This window comes from Ranitomeya variabilis, chromosome 2 (genome assembly GCF_051348905.1).
Source record: "Ranitomeya variabilis isolate aRanVar5 chromosome 2, aRanVar5.hap1, whole genome shotgun sequence".
Lineage (NCBI taxonomy): Eukaryota > Metazoa > Chordata > Amphibia > Anura > Dendrobatidae > Ranitomeya > Ranitomeya variabilis.
In genome coordinates this window covers 1,075,397,448-1,075,416,049 of record NC_135233.1, presented here as the reverse complement: position 1 = coordinate 1,075,416,049, position 18,602 = coordinate 1,075,397,448, and the positions used below count along the sequence as shown (strand labels likewise).

Here is an 18,602-nt window from a genome sequence, read left to right as displayed (position 1 = left end):
AAAGGCAACAGTGACTCAAATCGCCACCCGTTACAACCAAGGTAGGCCTAAGAGCATCTCTGAACGCACAGTGCGTCGAACTTTGAGGCAGATGGGCTACAGCAGCAGAAGACCACACCGGGTACCACTCCTTTCAGCTAAGAACAGGAAACTGAGGCTACAATTTGTACAAGCTCATCGAAATTGGACAGTAGAAGATTGGAAAAACGTTGCTTGGTCTGATGAGTCTCGATTTCTGCTGCGACATTCGGATGGTAGGGTCAGAATTTGGTGTAAACAACATGAAAGCATGGATCCATCCTGCCTTGTATGGAGCATCTTTGGGATGTGCAGCCGACAAATCTGCGGCAACTGTGTGATGCCATCATGTCAATATGGACCAAAATCTCTGAGGAATGCTTCCAGCACCTTGTTGAATCTATGCCACGAAGAATTGAGGCAGTTCTGAAGGCAAAAGGGGGTCCAACCCGTTACTAGCATGGTGTACCTAATAAAGTGGCCGGTGAGTGTATATATGACATAGAATATATATATATATATATATATATATATATATATATATACTGTATATATATGTGTATATATGTATTCTATCTATTCTATTCTAACTTGTCACTCTGTAATTATACTGTACACGGCAGATGATTTACGGGCTTTTCCTGTTTCTATCTATGCAATATAAATACATATATATATACCGTATATGTGTGTGTCACTGACATATATATACTGTATATCTTTATACAACTATACAGTTATATGAAAAAGTTTGGGCACCCCTATTAATCTTAATCTTAATGTTTTATAAAAATTGCTTTTTTTGCAACAGCTATTTCAGTTTCATATATCTAATAACTGTTGGACACAGTAATGTTTCTGCCTTGAAATGAGGTTTATTGTACTAACAGAAAATGTGCAATCTGCATTCAAACAAAATTTGACAGGTGCATAAGTATGGGCACCCTTATCATTTTCTTGTTTTAAATACTCCTACCTACTTTTTACTGACTTACTAAAGCACTTTCTTTGGTTTTGTAACCTCATTGAGCTTTGAACTTCATAGCTAGGTGTATGCAATCATGAGAAAAGCTACTTAAAGTGGCCACTTGCAAGTTGTTCTCCTGTTTGAATCTCCTCTGAAGAGTGCCATCATGGGCTCCTCAAAACAACCGTCAAATGATCTGAAAACAAAGATTATTCAACATAGTTGTTCAGGGGAAGGATACAAAAAGCTGTCTCAGAGATTTAACCTGTCAATTTCCACTGTGAGGAACATAGTAAGGAAATGGAAGAACACAGGTACAGTTCTTGTTAAGGCCAGAAGTGTCAGGCCAAGAAAAACATCAGAAAGGCTGAGAAGAAGAATGGTGAGATCAGTCAAGGACAATCCTCAGACCACCTCCAGAGGGCTGCAGCATCAACTTGCTGCAGATGGTGTCACTGTGCATCGGTCAACTATACAACGCACTGTGTTTTTTTGCCGCCATGCATAACGCCTTTTTGTATGACCAAACAACTCAATCTTGGTTTCATCAGTCCACAGGACCTTCTTCCACAAAGGAATTGGCTTCTCCAAATGTGCTTTTGCATACCTCAGCCGACTCTGTTTGTGGCGTGCTTGCAGAAATGGCTTCTTTCGCATCACTCTCCCATACAGCTTCTCCTTGTGCAAAGTCCGTTGTATAGTTGACCGATGCACAGTGACACCATCTGCAGCAAGTTGATGCTGCAGCTCTCTGGAGGTGGTCTGAGGATTGTTCTTGACTGATCTCACCATTCTTCTTCTCTGCCTTTCTGATGTTTTTCTTGGCCTGCCACTTCTGGCCTTAACAAGAACTGTACCTGTGTTCTTCCATTTCCTTACTATGTTCCTCACAGTGGAAATTGACAAGTTAAATCTCTGAGACAGCTTTTTGTATCCTTCCCCTGAACAACTATGTTGAATAATCTTTGTTTTCAGATCATTTGACAGTTGTTTTGAGGAACCCATGATGCCATTCGTCAGAGGAGATTCAAACAGGAGAACAACTTGCAAGTGGCCACTTTAAGTAGCTTTTCTCATGATCGCATACACCTGGCTATGAAGTTCAAAGCTCAATGAGGATACAAAACCAAAAAAAGTGCTTTAGTAAGTCAGTAAAAAGTAGGTAGGAGTATTTTAAACAAGAAAATGATAAGGGTGCCCATACTTATGCACCTGTCAAATTTAGTTTGAATGCAGATTGCACATTTTCTGTTAGTACAATAAACCTCATTTCAAGGCAGAAACATTACTGTGTCCAACAGTTATTAGATATATGAAACTGAAATAGCTGTTGCAAAAAAAACAATTTTTATAAAACATTAAGCTTAAGATTAATAGGGGTGCCCAAACTTTTTCATATAACTGTATATATGTATATATGTATTCTATTTATTCTATTCTAACTTGTCAGTCTGTGAATGTACAGTACGCGGCAGATGATTTTCTGGCTTTTAATCTACATAGTTACATAGTTAGCAAGGCCGAGAAAAAACATTTCTAAATCCAGTTTAGCCTATACTCCATCAGAATAAATCCCCAGATCTGCGTACTTCTAAAGAACATAATAACTGTAAGATACAATATTGTTACACTCCAGGAAGACATCCAGGTCTATCTATCTATCTATCTATCTATCTATCTATCTATCTATCTATCTATCTATCTATCTATCTATCTATCTACCGTATCTATCTATCTATCATACAGTTGTGCTCGGCAAAATTTTAGCTTTCTTGGCCTTTTTTCAGAGAATATGAATGACAATACCAAAACTATTTCTCCACTCATGGTTAGTGGCTGGGTGAAGCCATTTTATTTTCAAACGACAGTGTTTTCTCTTTTTAAATAATAAAAACAACCCAAAATATCCAAATGACCCTGATCAAAAGTTCACATACCCAATTTCTTAATACCGTGTATTGCCTCCTCTAACAGCAATGACAGCTTGAAGTCTTTTGTGGTAGTTGTGGATGAGGTTCTTTATTTTCTCAGATCTTAAGCTGCTCACTCTTCTTGGCAAAAAGTCTCCAGTTCCTGCAAATTTTTGGACTGTCTAGCATGAACTTTGTGCTTGAGATCTTACCAGAGTGGCTCATTTATATTGACGTCAGGAGACAGAGATGGCAACTCCAGAACCTTCGCTTTATTCTGCTGTAGGCAATGACAGGTCAACTTGGCTTTGTGTTTTGGATCGTTGTCATATTGGAACATCCAAGTATGTCCCATGCGTAGCTTCCGGGCTGATGAGTGAATATTTTCCTCCAGTATTTTCTGACAAAATGCTGCATTCATCTTTCCTTCAACTTTGACATCCCCAAAACATCAATGATCCCCCTCCGTGCTTTACAGTAGGAATGGTGTTCCTTTCATCATAGGCCTTGTTGACTTCTCTCTAAATGTAATGTTTAGGGTTGTGGCCCAAAAGTTAAATTTCGTTCTCATCACTCCAAATTACCTTATTCCAGAAGTTTGAGATTTTTCTCTGTGCTATTTTGCATATTGTAGGCTTTCTTCTGGTGCCTCGACCATGCAGCCCATTTTTCAAGTGTCTCCTTATTGTGCATCTTGAAACAGCCATACCTCTAGTTTTCAGAGAGTCCTGTATTTCAACTGATGTTATTTGTGTGTTTTTCTTTGCATCCTGAACAATATTCCTGGCAGTTGAGGACGACATTTTTGTTGGTCTACCTGACCGTGGTTTTGTTTGTACAGAGCCCCTGATTTTCCATTTTCTAATTATAGTTTAAACACTGCTGACTGACATTATAAATTCCTTGTATATATATTTGTATCCCTTTACTGTTTTATACTGTTCAACTACCCTTTTCCATGGATCCATTGACAATTCTTTTGCATTTCCCATGACTCACAATCCAGAAACGTCAGTGGCTGGATGAAAGATGCAAGCATCAGTCTGGATCAGAGAAACTCACTCAGCTTTTATGCACACACTGATTACAAGCAAACAGGTCCCAGGCGAGGATGTTCCCTTTACCATAGTAACCATTAAAACCCATTTGTGTCAAATTTTGTGCATGTTATCAGGCCAAAATCCCCAGGGTATGTGAACTTTTGATCATGGTCATTTGGAAGTTTTGGGTTGTCATTATGATTCAAAAAGAGAAAACACAGTAGTTTGACAATAAATGGCTTCACCCAACCACTATCCATGAGTGGAGAAAACATTTTTGGTGTTATTACTCATATTTTCTGAAAAAAGGCCAAGGAAGCAAAAATTCTGCTGGTATGTAAACTGTGTGTATTTCGATGAATATTTAATTAAAACAATGTGTAAATGACATAGAGAATTGCTGTATTGTAAAAGCTCAAATTAAAATTGCATTGCAATCGGATTGCAATCGCACTGCATATGGATGTCATATGGATACATAGGTGCGAGAAAATAGCATCATCGCATTACAAACAGATTATACATGGATGACTATAAGGAGAACACTCCTGCAACTCTTGGCAGTGAGAGTCGGCCTGATTTTCCATATGGTAAGTGTGACCCTGGCCTAAGGGTCAGTATCGTTTGGTAATTGATGATCCTGCTAATTACATGGTTTGAGCAATCCAAAATGTAACCTGCAGAGAGTATAATACCTTTGTAAGTAACCATTTTTTAACCCCTTTCCAACATTGGGCGTAATAGTACGCCAATGTCGGACTCCCTCCCTTTGATGTGGGCTCCTGCGTTGAGCCCAGATCTTTCTCAGTACATATCAGCTGTTTTGAATAACTGACATGTGCCTCTAACAGGCACGGCTATAATTCTGATCCACCCATGGCTGTTAAATCTGTTAAATGCCCCTGTCAATCTCTGACACTGACATTCAACACACGCTTCCGGCAAGCACACCAGAAATCCTGCCCATCGGTGACTTTGTCACATGATTGTGGGTCACCTATTGATTGGCATGACCACCAGAGGATTCCAGTAGACTTCTATGGTTGTCACTGCTGGATTGCTATGAGTGCCGCCCGGTGGTCAGCGCTCATAGCAAGTGTGCATTTCTGCTACATGCGGGTGATCTGATCACCGCCGGTATGTAGCAGAGCCGATCAGACAACTGTAGCTTCTAGTCTCCCATGAAGACTATTAAAGCATGCAAAAAGTAAAAAAAGTTTTTAAAAATATTACAAAAATAAAAAAGATAAAAGTTCAAATCACCCCTTTTGCCCTATTCAAAATAAAACACTTAAAAAATCAAACATACACATATTTGGTATCATCGCGTTCAGAATCGCCCAATCTACCAATATAAAAAAAGAATTAACCCAATCGCTAAACGGCATAATAAGAAAAAAGTCAAAACACCAGAATTAAGTTTTTTTGGTCACCTCAAAATTGCATTAAAATGCAATAATTGGCATTCAAAAGATAATATCTGCACCAAAATTTTATCAATAAAAAAACAACTCGGCATGCAAAAAAAAGCCATCCAGTATCCCCCGAGATCACGAAAAATGGAGACTCTATGGGTATCGGAAAATAGCCCAATTTTTTTTTTTTTTTTTTTTTTTTTTTAAATTTGGAATTTTTTTTCACCACTTAAATAAAAAAAGAACCTATACATATTTGTTGTCTAAGAACTCATAATGACCTAGAGAATCATAATTGCAGGCAATTTTTAGCAATTTAGTGAACATGGTTAAAAAAGAACTCTGGGATTGCACTTTTTTTTGTCAATTTCACTGCATTTGGAATTTGTTTTCTTTGTTTCCAGTAGAAGATATGATAAAACCAATGGTGTTCTTCAAAAGTGCAACTTGTCCCGCAAAAAACAAGCCCTTATATGGCCATTTTGACAGAAAAATGAAAAAGTTATGTATCTGGGAATAAGGGGAGCAGAAAATGCAAAAAACAATATTACCTCCGGTTGTTAATGGGTTAAAACAATAACATGTATATAAAAAACAATATTTTTTTAATTTACATAAATGTACTGATCTTCATATTCAAGTTCTGGCTTTTGGAGAAGATGAGAAAAAAGTAAAAGCACAAAATGTAAATCTGGCCCAGACTGCAAGAGGTTGAAGTTTATTAAGATAAAATCAGAAAACTTCTATAATAAATTTTGCCTTACAATTAGAATATGTGTTCACCATAAAACCAGGTGAAATGTCATGAAACTAAATAAAAATAATTTCACTTTTCAGCTGTCTAAGAAGTATGGACCCGTGTACACCTTACAAATTGGAGCAGAGAAAGTTATTGTCATATGTGGGTACGAGGCTATAAAAGACGCCCTTGTCAATTATGCAGAGGAATTTTCAGCAAGACCTAAAGTGGCATTGCTCGATGAAATGTTCAAAGGACACGGTAACGTTCATAAAATTGCCACTAATTGGGACATGGCTTGTATTTGCTTTAGTAGCTAATTTCTTTTTTAAAAAGGATGTCTGGTCTGGAAATTTTCAAATAAAATTGTGGGTCCCTAAAGTCAAGTTGTTCACATGTAGGCACCAGATCAATCCTCCAAGACCAGTTAGCGATAACCACAATATACTAGAGCTACCTGTCTTGGTTCTGAAACGGTAACATTAACTACAATTTTACTTGATCAACCTGTCCAATTTGGGAATATAACAATGGATCAATTACAATAATACCTTTTAAAACAATACTAAAATGAAAATAAATTAATTGAAAAGTACCAGTAGGAAACATTTTCTTAATGCATCGCTTTTGTTCAAGAAGGTAAAAACTGAAAATCAATTAAAAACATTTTTATGTACTCTTCTTGGAGCATATAACTTGGCTTCATCATGAATTAGAAAAGTAAGGGTCACCATGCCCCTTTACGCCACCATACCACCTAAGCTCGAGATAGTTTGTTAAAGCTGGGCAAAAATGGACTTGAAAGCTGCAAGTTACAACAGTTTTGGGCAAGCTTGTGTTCTCAGGAAATGTGTGACTTTTCACAGTTGTTTATTCCAGAGTTCTGGCTATAAAGCTTTGATGAATTGCGGCCCTTTCCCCTCCCTCTTTTCCTCCTGTCCCAAGATTAGATGAACAAAATAAGCTTACTTCCAGACAGTTTGAAAAAAATATCTAAAAGTGGTAATGACTTTTGCAAATCTGCATGAAAGTGGTCATTCCAGGGCAGACTGGAGTGAGGCTTAAGCTGCTTTCACACTAGCACTGGCACGGGGCCGTCGCTATGCGTCGGCCCGACGTGCCGACGCGTGTTGTGAAAATAATGCCCGACGTGGGCAGCGGAAGCAGTCTTATGATGCTTCCGCTGCCCCATTGTAAGGTCCGGGGAGGAGGGGGCAGAGTTTTGGCCGCGCATGCGCGGTCGAAAATGGCGGACACGACGTGCAAAAAAAATTACATGGAACTTTTTTTGTGCCGACGGTCCACCAAAACACGATGCAACCATCGCACGAAGGTTGCGACATGTGGCCATACATCGCAATGCATCACTAATGTTAGTCCATGGGGAAAAAACGCATCCTGCAGACAACTTTGCAGGATGCTTTTTTTCTCCTAAACGACGCATTGCAACGTACAGCCAACAACGCCAGTGTGAAAGTAGCCTTAAATGTATCCCATATATAGAGATGCAAGTGTGGGAACTGATGAATGATCTTGGGGAACAGAGTGGTTAGGGAAGAGTCAGACAGCTGTATAACTGTGATGGGAATTGAAACGGAATGCTCAACCTGGGCGATGGCTCTCCTGGCTCAAGCGTGCACTGAAATACATGCTGTCACGCTCGGGTTAGGAGGGAAGACGGATGGTCCGAGCATTATGTTGCGATTATGACCCAGGTCGGAGTTATACAGCCATCTGATTCTTCCCTTAGTTTTGCAAATCTATTAACAGACAAATCCTTTCACACAAACTCAGCTAGACCTCATACCTACTCAAAGGCCTTCTCTAGCAGGTTAGTACAAGAACCTACATAATTATTTGTGTACTGATCAAAAGGCATGTGTTTGCTTTATGATTTTATTCTTTTCTCATTTCTTGATCTACTGTTTACTTTAAGTTCTTGCTCAACTAGTTAATATTGCAGTGACTTCATTTCCATATCATATAATACTTCCCAACTTCTGCCAAAAATGTAAATTTACTGACCGGAGAGTTAGGAAATATAATCTACAGGGTTGTTAATATCAACTTCCTGTTTGTGGCACATTAGTATATGGAAGGGGAAAACTTTTCAAGATGGTGGTGACCATGGCGGCCATTTTGAAGTCAGCCATTTTGGATCCAACTATATTTTTTCCAATGGGAAAAGGGTCATGTGACACATTAATCTTATTGAGAATTTCACAAGAAAAACAATGGTGTGCTTAGTTTAAACGTAACTTTATTCTTTCATGAGTTATTTACAAGTTTATGACCATTTATAAAATGTGTTCAAAGTGTTGCCAATTGTGTTGGATTGTCAATGCAACCCACTTCTCCCACTCTTGACACACTGATAGCAACACCACAAAAGAAATGCTAGCACAGGCTTCCAGTATCCGTTTTTTGAGATGCTACACATCTTGTATCTTCACAGCATGGAAAATTGCCTTCAGATGATCCCAGCATCTGAAACAATGGATACTGGAAACCTGAGGTAGCATTTCTTCTGTGGTGTTGCTATCAGTGTGTCAAATAGAACTTTCTTTAAAAACGTCTTTTTTTAAGTAGACACTGTGTCACGATCCATTTTTGGATTTGTCGCAGCTGTGGTTCCACTATATTTAAAATGTTGCTTACTTCCTTTCGGGACCAGCGGGAATTAATGTCAGTTTTCCCCCACTGGCAATCTGTGGCGACTGCAGAGTTGCTGGGTCAGCTGATGTGGGTGGTGACCACTCCCACCATCCTTTTAATTGTCATCTGATGCATCAACTGACTGTTGGTGATATAGTTTCTCTATGGAGACCAGCCGTGCAGTTGCAGCTCTCTGGTGTCAGCTATTTCTAGCTGTCAGCTAGTTTTGGAGTCTCGTTTCTGTGTTATCTGTGGTGTGGTGTTGTGAACTCTGTTTCCGGGCTCCCTCCTGTGGTCATGAGTGGTACTGTGTGAGTTCTCTCTTTGGGCTCCTCCTGGTGTCTCTTTTTGTTATTTTGCAGGTTTCTGGCAGGATCAGCTGTCTCGTCATCTGCTAGTTAGGTTTCCTATTTAATCCACCTGGTCCTTCATTCCTTGCCTGTTGCCGTTGTATTCAGTGCTATTCTGATTGCTCCTGTCTACATCCGTTATCAGTCTCTCCAAGAGAAGCTAAGTTCTGTTTGCTTATTTTTGCTCATCTGTGTTCAAGATGTTTCCTAGTATATGATGAGTTTTTGTCCAGCTTGCTAATATGTGATTTCCCTGCTTGCTGGTGTTCTGGGGTGCTGAGTTGCTCCCCCCACATCGTTAGTTGGTGTGGGGGTTCTCGCATTCTCTGCGTGGATATTTTTGCATAGGGTTTTTTACTAACCGCACAGATCCCTTGCTATTTTCTGCTATCTAGCATTAGCGGGCCTCATTTGCTTAACCTGTTTCATCTCTGCGTTTGTCTTTTCCCCTTAACTCACCGTTATTATTTGTGGGGGGCATCTATATCTCTGGGGGATTTCTCTGAGGCAAGTGAGGTCTTTACTTTCTCTTTAGGGGTAGTCAGTTTCTCAGGCCGTGAAGAGACGTCTAGGATTTCAGGAAACGTTCCACGGCTGCCTATAGTGTGTGCGGTTAGGATCAGGTTTGCGGTTAGTCCAGTTACCACATCCCCAGAGCTCGTCCTATTATTTTCTACTTAGCTGGTTAGATTTGTGATCCTAAGCCACTAGGATCATAACAGTGTGGACCTTGGCAGGGGAGTCTTGAAGTTAAGTGTTGTGTTTTCACCTGGTCTTTCTTGTGTTTTTCATTTGCAGTGATGAGGCTAGGGCCCTTGCCGGCAAATGCACTAGCCATCGCAGTGCAAGGTTACAGCGAGGGACAAGGTTCCTGATTGAGATGGGGGAAAGGACCCACTTAGGGCTTTAGGGAGTGCAGGGACAGACTCAGGTTTGAGTTCAGGTGGTGACCATCCGTCATTCCCTATCGTTAGGACCTTCCTCTCCCTTATACCATCCCATTGTGTGTGTGTTGTGCCTTCAGTTGAACCAACCCATGTAATGTCATTGCATATTTAATGACACACTGGTTTGCTAATAATCGAAAAATATTTTTCGACACATAAGAAATTTTTCCTTTTAGGTCTTTAAGGTGTTCTGAGTGAACCAGTAGATATAAAGTATTGGTTGTCATTTTGCTTCTCTAATATCTTCCCCTCTTATATAATTTGTGTTCAGGAATTCTTTTTGCTTCCAATGATAGCTGGAAAGCAATGAGACGATTTACTCTGTCAACACTTCGAGATTTTGGAATGGGGAAGGAAACCATCGAAAACAACATTTCTGAAGAATCAAATTTTTTGGTGGAAAAGTTCAGATCTTACAAAGGTTGGTGAATGGCTCCATTACACTTACTTTGTGCATATATTCAAGAAAAGAGCTTACTGTGTTATGAGCCCATCAGTGGAGATGATTCTGAAAGTCCAACATCCATCTGGTGTCTACTTTAGTACAAGGTGGGCCACATAAAACATGACGATATTTTTCTTGATTGATTATTAGAATCATATAATCATGGAATGTTAGAGTTGGAAGGAACCTCAAGGGTCATCATGTCCAACCCCCTGCTCAATGCAGGATTCACTAAACCATCTCAAACCAATTTCTTTTCAGCTTCTGTATAGAGATGGACAGGGTAGAGATGAGAAAATTTCTAGAAATTCCTTTTGGACAGATTCACTCAAATTTGGCAAAATCCGTGATCACATTTGTTCCAAATTGAGACATACGTCTTAGTGCTTATACAGGTCCTTCTCAAAAAATTAGCATATAGTGTTAAATTTCATTATTTACCATAATGTAATGATTACAATTAAACTTTCATATATTATAGATTCATTATCCACCAACTGAAATTTGTCAGGTCTTTTATTGTTTTAATACTGATGATTTTGGCCTACAACTCCTGATAACCCCAAAAACCTGTCTCAATAAATTAGCATATCAAGAAAAGGTTCTCTAAACGACCTATTACCCTAATCTTCTGAATCAACTAATTAACTCTAAACACATGCAAAAGATACCTGAGGCTTTTAAAAACTCCCTGCCTGGTTCATTACTCAAAACCCCCATCATGGGTAAGACTAGCGACCTGACAGATGTCAAGAAGGCCATCATTGACACCCTCAAGCAAGAGGGTAAGACCCAGAAAGAAATTTCTCAACAAATAGGCTGTTCCCAGAGTGCTGTATCAAGGCACCTCAATGGTAAGTCTGTTGGAAGGAAACAATGTGGCAGAAAACGCTGTACAACGAGAAGAGGTGACCGGACCCTGAGGAAGATTGTGGAGAAGGACCGATTCCAGACCTTGGGGAACCTGAGGAAGCAGTGGACTGAGTCTGGTGTGGAAACATCCAGAGCCACCGTGCACAGGCGTGTGCAGGAAATGGGCTACAGGTGCCGCATTCCCCAGGTAAAGCCACTTTTGAACCATAAACAGCGGCAGAAGCGCCTGACCTGGGCTACAGAGAAGCAGCACTGGACTGTTGCTAAGTGGTCCCAAGTACTTTTTTCTGATGAAAGCAAATTTTGCATGTCATTCGGAAATCAAGGTGCCAGAGTCTGGAGGAAGACTGGGGAGAAGGAAATGCCAAAATGCCTGAAGTCCAGTGTCAAGTACCCACAGTCAGTGATGGTGTGGGGTGCCATGTCAGCTGCTGGTGTTGGTCCACTGTGTTTCATCAAGGGCAGGGTCAATGCAGCTAGCTATCAGGAGATTTTGGAGCACTTCATGCTTCCTGGCACCTGCTCACAGTGCCAAAACCACTGGTAAATGGTTTACTGACCATGGTATTACTGTGCTCAATTGGCCTGCCAACTCTCCTGACCTGAACCCCATAGAGAATCTGTGGGATATTGTGAAGAGAAAGTTGAGAGACGCAAGACCCAACACTCTGGATGAGCTTAAGGCCGCTATTGAAGCATCCTGGGCCTCCATAACATCTCAGCAGTGTCACAGGCTGATTGCCTCCATGCCACGCCGCATTGAAGCAGTCATTTCTGCCAAAGGATTCCCGACCAAGTATTGAGTGCATAACTGAACATTATTATTTGATGGGTTTTTTGTTTGTAATTAAAAAACACTTTTATTTGATTGGACGGGTGAAATATGCTAATTTATTGAGACAGGTTTTTTGGGTTATCAGGAGTTGTAGGCCAAAATCATCAGTATTAAAACAATAAAAGACCTGACAAATTTCAGTTGGTGGATAATGAATCTATAATATATGAAAGTTTAATTGTAATCATTACATTATGGTAAATAATGAAATTTAACACTATATGCTAATTTTTTGAGAAGGACCTGTAGAAGTGGCTACATTCTTTCATTTGTTTGTTGTGCAGTCATGGCAGATTGCACCTGTCTATACTTGTTTTGTCCTGTACAGAGGTGCTAATCAGTTTCTTTAATTTATACCCTTGTCTTCTCATTGTCTTTCCAGGTGAACCCTTTGATAACCTGATGGATATGAATGCTGCTGTATCTAACATAATCGTCACCATCTTACTGAGTAGGCGATTTGATTATGAAGATCCCACTATTTTGAAGTTGGTAAAGATGAATAATGAAAATGTCCAATTAGCCGGTACCCCAATGGCTTTGGTAAGCAGCTTAACTCCATACTGTATATGAAGATTTTTAATGTGTGATTGGTGCGGCTGCATCCCATAATGTACCCTTAATGTTAAAATTATTATTTTCAAAACAGATTTCTCAACTGTGTTGTTGTCCCTTACCAGTGAAAAGTTTAGAATGCCTCTCCATGCAATGTTTTCCCTTGCTTGTATTGGAATGTACAAATTATAGATTCAGAATGAAGGCAAAAAAACAATGAAAGACCACATATGGCAAAAATAAGTAAAGAAACAAGTCAAACCAGAATTTATATTGACCCTAAAAATCCTCAAATTGCCACCTTTTATTCTAATGACAGCTCTACACTATTTACACACTCAGCTTTATTAGATGTCACCTCAAATGGCTTTACAACAGTCTTGAAGAAGGTCCCCAGAGGTGCTGAGCACTTGTTGGCTGCTTTGCCTTCACTCTGCATCCAACTTATCCCAGACCAATCAATTGGGTTAACATCGGGCAATTGTTGAGGTTATGTCATCATTCGCAGCACTCCATCCCTTTCTCACTTAGTCACATATCCCTCAAATAAACTGAACATGTGGTTTTGGTTCCTTCTCCTGTTGCAATAGAAATTATGGTCCCAGTAAGTGTAAACCAGATAGCATGGCATATCTTTGCAGAACTCCATGGCAGCCATGCTGGCTAAGTATGCTTGAATTTTATATACATCATAATCCGTGTCACCAGCAAAGATCACCCACACCATCATACCTCCCCATCTATGCTGCTTGAGGGGCACCACATATCTAGAAAACATCCAACAAACAAAGACATTGCTGAGCACAGAACAGATTTCCACTGATATTATGTCCAGTGCTTGTGCTATTCGTCCCACACAAGTCTGCTCTTCTTGTTTGCAATGTACTGTAGTGGCTTCTTTGCAGCAATTCAACCATAAAGCCTAATCTGGACAGTTGATGTTGATGTTATCTGAGGTGCAATCAATTTGCAATTTATGAAGCTAGTAACTCTGATGAACTTATCCTCTGCATAAAGGCTATTTATTAGACTTCCTTTCTCGGGGATGTCTGTTGTGAATTCTGCTTTTGGGCTCCCTCCGGTGGTTGTAGGTGGTAATGCAGTTGCCCCTGAGTTGCAGTCCTGGTCAGGTGTATCTGTTGATTGCAGTTCTGACTGGGTATTTAGGCGTGCAGGATTCATTAGTCCTTGCCAGTTGTCAATTGTTGTTGGGAGGTGTAGGACCTCTGCCTGGTTCCTCCTGCCTTTCTGCCTTATCAGCAAAGATAAGTGTCTGGTTTCTTTTTCCTGTGGCACACAAGTGTGCTTCACAATTCAGTGCTATTCTTTGTGTTTTCTTGTCCAGCTTAGATTGTGTCAGTATTTTCTCTGTCTTGTTGGATTATCTGGAGTGGCAGATATACATTCCATGTATTTAGTTAGATTGTGGAACTTTTTGTATTATCTGCTGTGGATATTTTTGGAAGGGTTTTTAATACTGACCGCCTAGTAATCTGTCCTATCCTTTCCTATTTAGCTAGAGTGGCCTCTTTTGCTAAATCCTGTTTTCTACCTGCGTGTGTCTATTCTTCTCCTACTCACAGTCATTATTCGTGGGGAGCTGCCTATCCTTTGGGGGTCTGCTCTGAGGCAAGGTAGCATTCCTATTTCCATCTATAGGGGTATTTAGTCCTCCGGCTGTGTCGAGGTGTCTAGGGTATGTTAGGCACACCCTACGGCTACTTCTAGTTGTGGTGTTAGTCCAGGATTTGCGGTCAGTACAGTTCCACTGACTCCAGAGAAAGTTTAATGCGGCTCCAAGGTCACCAGATCATAACAGTTCAACTGGCCCATAATGAGTTAAATGCATCTCAGAAGAAGGGAAGAAAGGTGTTGAGCCATTTTTTTTTCTGCAGTCTGTTTTGTCTTTTTTTCCCTCTTTATTTATGGGTGGCTGAGGAGTCTTGTGCCAGCATGGATGTTCAGGAATTAGCTTCTCGTGTAGACCAGCTTGCTGCTAGGGTACAGGGTATTTCTGATTATATTGTTCAGACTCCTGCTCTAGAGCCGAAGATTCCTACTCCTGATTTGTTTTTTGGTGATAGGTCCAAATTTGGGGGTTTTAAAAACAATTGTAAACTGTTTTTTGCTCTGAGACCGCGATCCTCCGGTGATTCCATTCAGCAGGTTAAAATTGCCATCTCCCTGCTGCGTGGCGATCCACAGGATTGGGCATTTTCCCTGGAATCTGGGAATCTGGCCTTGCTTAATGTAGATTCCTTTTTTCAGGCTTTAGGATTATTATATGATGAACCGAATTCTGTGGATCAAGTGGAGAAAACCTTGTTGGCCCTGTCTCAGGGTCAAGAGGCGGCAGAATTGTTTTGTCAGAAATTTAGAAAATGGTCTGTGTTGACTAAATGGAATGATGATGCTTTGAAGGCAATTTTCAGAAAGGGTCTTTCTGAATCTGTTAAAAATGTTATGGTGGGGTTTCCCACGCCTTTCGGTCTGAGTGATTCTATGTCTCTCGCCATTCAGATTGATCGGCGCTTGCGGGAGCGTAGAACTTTGCACGCTGTGGCGTCGTCCTCAGAGCGACTTCCTGAGCCAATGCAGTGTGATAGGATTTTGTCTAGAACGGAACGACAAGGATTCAGACGTCGGAATAGGTTGTGTTATTATTGTGGCGACGCTTCTCATGTCATTTCAGTCTGCCCTAAGCGGACAAAAAGGATCGCTAGTTCATTTACCATCAGTACTGTACAACCTAAATTTCTGTTATCGGTGTCCTTGATCTGCTCATTGTCATCATTTTCTGTTATGGCGTTTGTGGATTCAGGCGCCGCCTTGAGCTTAATGGATTTTGAGTTTGCCAGGCATTGTGGTTTTCCCTTGCAGTCTGCAGCAGAACCCTATTCCTTTAAGGGGGATTGATGCTACACCTTTGGCTAAAAATAAGCCCCAGTTTTGGACACAGGTGACCATGCACATGGCGCCAGCCCATCAGGAAGATTGTCGATTTCTGGTGTTGCATAATTTGCATGATGTTATCGTGCTGGGTTTCCCGTGGTTGCAGGTACATAACCCTGTGTTGGATTGGAAATCTATGTCTGTGACTAGTTGGGGTTGACAGGGGGTTCATAATGATGTTCCTTTGATGTCAATCTCCTCTTCTTCCTCTTCGGAAATTCCAGAGTTTTTGTCTGATTTTCAGGATGTATTCGATGAGCCCAAATCCAGTTCCCTTCCACCGCACAGGGACTGTGATTGTGCGATTGACTTGATTCCAGGCAGTAAGTTTCCTAAGGGCCGACTTTTCAACCTGTCTGTGCCTGAACATACCGCCATGCGGAGTTATGTTAAGGAGTCTTTGGAAAAAAGGCATATTCGGCCATCTTCTTCACCGTTGGGAGCAGGTATTTTTGTTGCTAAGAAGGATGGCTCCTTGAGACCTTGTATTGATTATTGCCTCTTGAATAAGGGTACCGTCACACAGTACCATTTTGATCGCTACGACGGTACGATTTGTGACGTTCTAGCGATATCGTTACGATATCGCAGTGTCTGACACGCAGCAGCGATCAGGGATCCTGCTGAGAATCGTACGTCGTAGCAGATCGTATGGAACTTTCTTTCGTCGCTTGATCACCCACTGACATCGCTGGATTGTTGTGTGTGACAGCGATCCAGCGATGTGTTCGCTTGTAACCAGGGTAAACATCGGGTAACTAAGCGCAGGGCCGCGCTTAGTAACCCGATGTTTACCGTGGTTACCAGCGTAACCGTAAAAAAAACAAACAGTACATACTTACATTCCGGTGTCTGTCCTCCGGCGTCTCAGCTTCTCTGCACTGTGTGAGCGTCTGCCAGCCGGAAAGCGAGCACAGCAGTGACGTCTGACGTCACCGCTGTGCTTTCCGGCTATGGCGCTTACACAGTGGAGAGAAGCAGAACGCCGGGGACAGACACCGGAATGTAAGTATGTACTGTTTGTTTTTTTTACGTTTACGCTGGTAACCAGGGTAAACATCGGGTTACTAAGCGCGGCCTTGCGCTTAGTTACCCGATGTTTACCCTGGTTACCGGGGACTTCGGCATCGCTCCAGCGCCGTGATTGCAAAGTGTGACCGCAGTCTACGACGCTGGAGCGATAATCATACGATCGCTGCGACGTCACGGATCGTGCCGTCGTAGCGATTAAAATGGTACTGTGTGACGGTACCCTAAGTTTCAATACCCTTTACCTTTGCTTTCCGATTTGTTTGCTAGGATTAAGGGGGCTAGTTGGTTTACGAAGATTGACCTTCGGGGGGCATGTAATCTTGCTCGTATTAAACAGGGTGATGAATGGAAAACTGCGTTTAATATGCCCAAAGGCCATTTTGAATACCTTGTGATGCCATTCGGGCTCACTAACGCTCCATCTGTTTTTCAATCCTTAATGCATGATATCTTCCGGACTTATATTGATAAATTCTTGATTGTATATTTGGACGATATTTTGATTTTTTCCGACGATTGGAAGTCTCATGTGGAACAGGTCAGGATGGTATTTCAGATCCTTTGTGACAATGCTTTGTTTGTGAAGGGGTCTAAGTGTCTCTTTGGGGTGCAGAAGGTTTCTTTTTGGGGCTTTATTTTTTCTCCCTCATCTATGGAGATGGATCTGGTTAAGGTTCAGGCCATTCATGATTGGATTCAACCCACATCCGTGAAGAGCCTTCAGAAATTTTTGGGTTTTGCAAATTTTTATCGCCGTTTCATTGCTAACTTCTCCAGCGTGGTTAAACCCTTGACTGATTTGATGAAAAAAGGCGCTGATGTGGCAAATTGGTCCTCTGCGGCTGTGTCTGCCTTTCAGGAGCTTAAACGCCGATTTACTTCTGCTCCGGTGTTGCGCCAACCAGATGTTTCTCTTCCGTTTCAGGTTGAGATTGATGCTTCTGAGATTGGGGCAGGGGCCGTTTTGTCTCAGAGGGATTCTGTTGGTTCTTTGATGAAACCGTGTGCCTTCTTCTCCCGCAAGTTTTCGCCTGCTGAACGCAATGATGATGTCGGCAATCGGGAGTTGTTGGCTATGAAGTGGGCGTTTGAGCAGTGGCGACATTGGCTTGAGGGAGCTAAGCACCATATTGTGGTCCTGACCGATCATAAGAATTTGATTTACCTCGAGTCTGCCAAACGGCTGAGTCCTAGACAGGCTCGATGGTCCTTGTTTTTTTCTCGTTTTGATTTTGTGGTTTCGTATCTTCCGGGTTCTAAGAATATTAAGGCTGATGCCCTTTCTAGGAGTTTTTTGCCTGATTCTCCTGAGGTCCTTGAACCGGTTGGCATTCTGAAAGAAAGAGTGGTCCTTTCTGCCATTTCCCCTGATTTACGGCGGGTTCTTCAGGAATGTCAGGCTGATAGACCTGACCGCTGTCCTGTGGGGAAATTGTTTGTTCCTGACAGATGGACTAGTAGAGTGATTTCTGAGGCTCACTGTTCTGTGTTGGCTGGTCATCCTGGTATTTTTGGTACCAGAGATTTGGTTGGTAGGTCTTTTTGGTGGCCTTCGTTGTCACGTGATGTGCGTTCTTTTGTGCAGTCCTGTGGGACTTGTGCGCGGGCCAAGCCTTGTTATTCCCGTGCTAGTGGGTTACTTTTGCCATTGCCGGTCCCTGAGAGGCCCTGGATGCATATTTCTATGGATTTTATTTCTGATCTTCCGGTTTCCCAGAGGAAGTCGGTTATCTGGGTTGTTTGTGACCGGTTTTCTAAGATGGTTCATTTGGTGCCTTTGCCTAAATTGCCTTCCTCTTCAGAGTTGGTTCCGTTGTTTTTTCAGCATGTGGTTCGTTTGCATGGTATTTCGGAGAATATTGTGTCCGA

The 18,602-nt window shown here is 41.4% G+C and overlaps 1 protein-coding gene across 2 annotated transcripts in view; it reads left to right on the top strand.

Moving 5' to 3' along the window:
- The window catches only part of LOC143808691 (cytochrome P450 2K1-like), a 1,051,026-nt gene that overhangs the window by 22,889 nt on the left and 1,009,535 nt on the right, over positions 1–18,602 (top strand). Inside the window, exons 3-5 of one of the 2 annotated variants that reach the window (XM_077291608.1) lie at positions 6,188–6,350; positions 10,313–10,462; positions 12,577–12,737. The exons of the other annotated variant lie outside the window; for it this stretch is intronic. Coding sequence (XP_077147723.1) covers positions 6,188–6,350; positions 10,313–10,462; positions 12,577–12,737 — 474 coding nt within the window. The remainder of the gene's footprint in view (positions 1–6,187; positions 6,351–10,312; positions 10,463–12,576; positions 12,738–18,602) is intronic. 2 annotated transcript variants of the gene reach the window in all.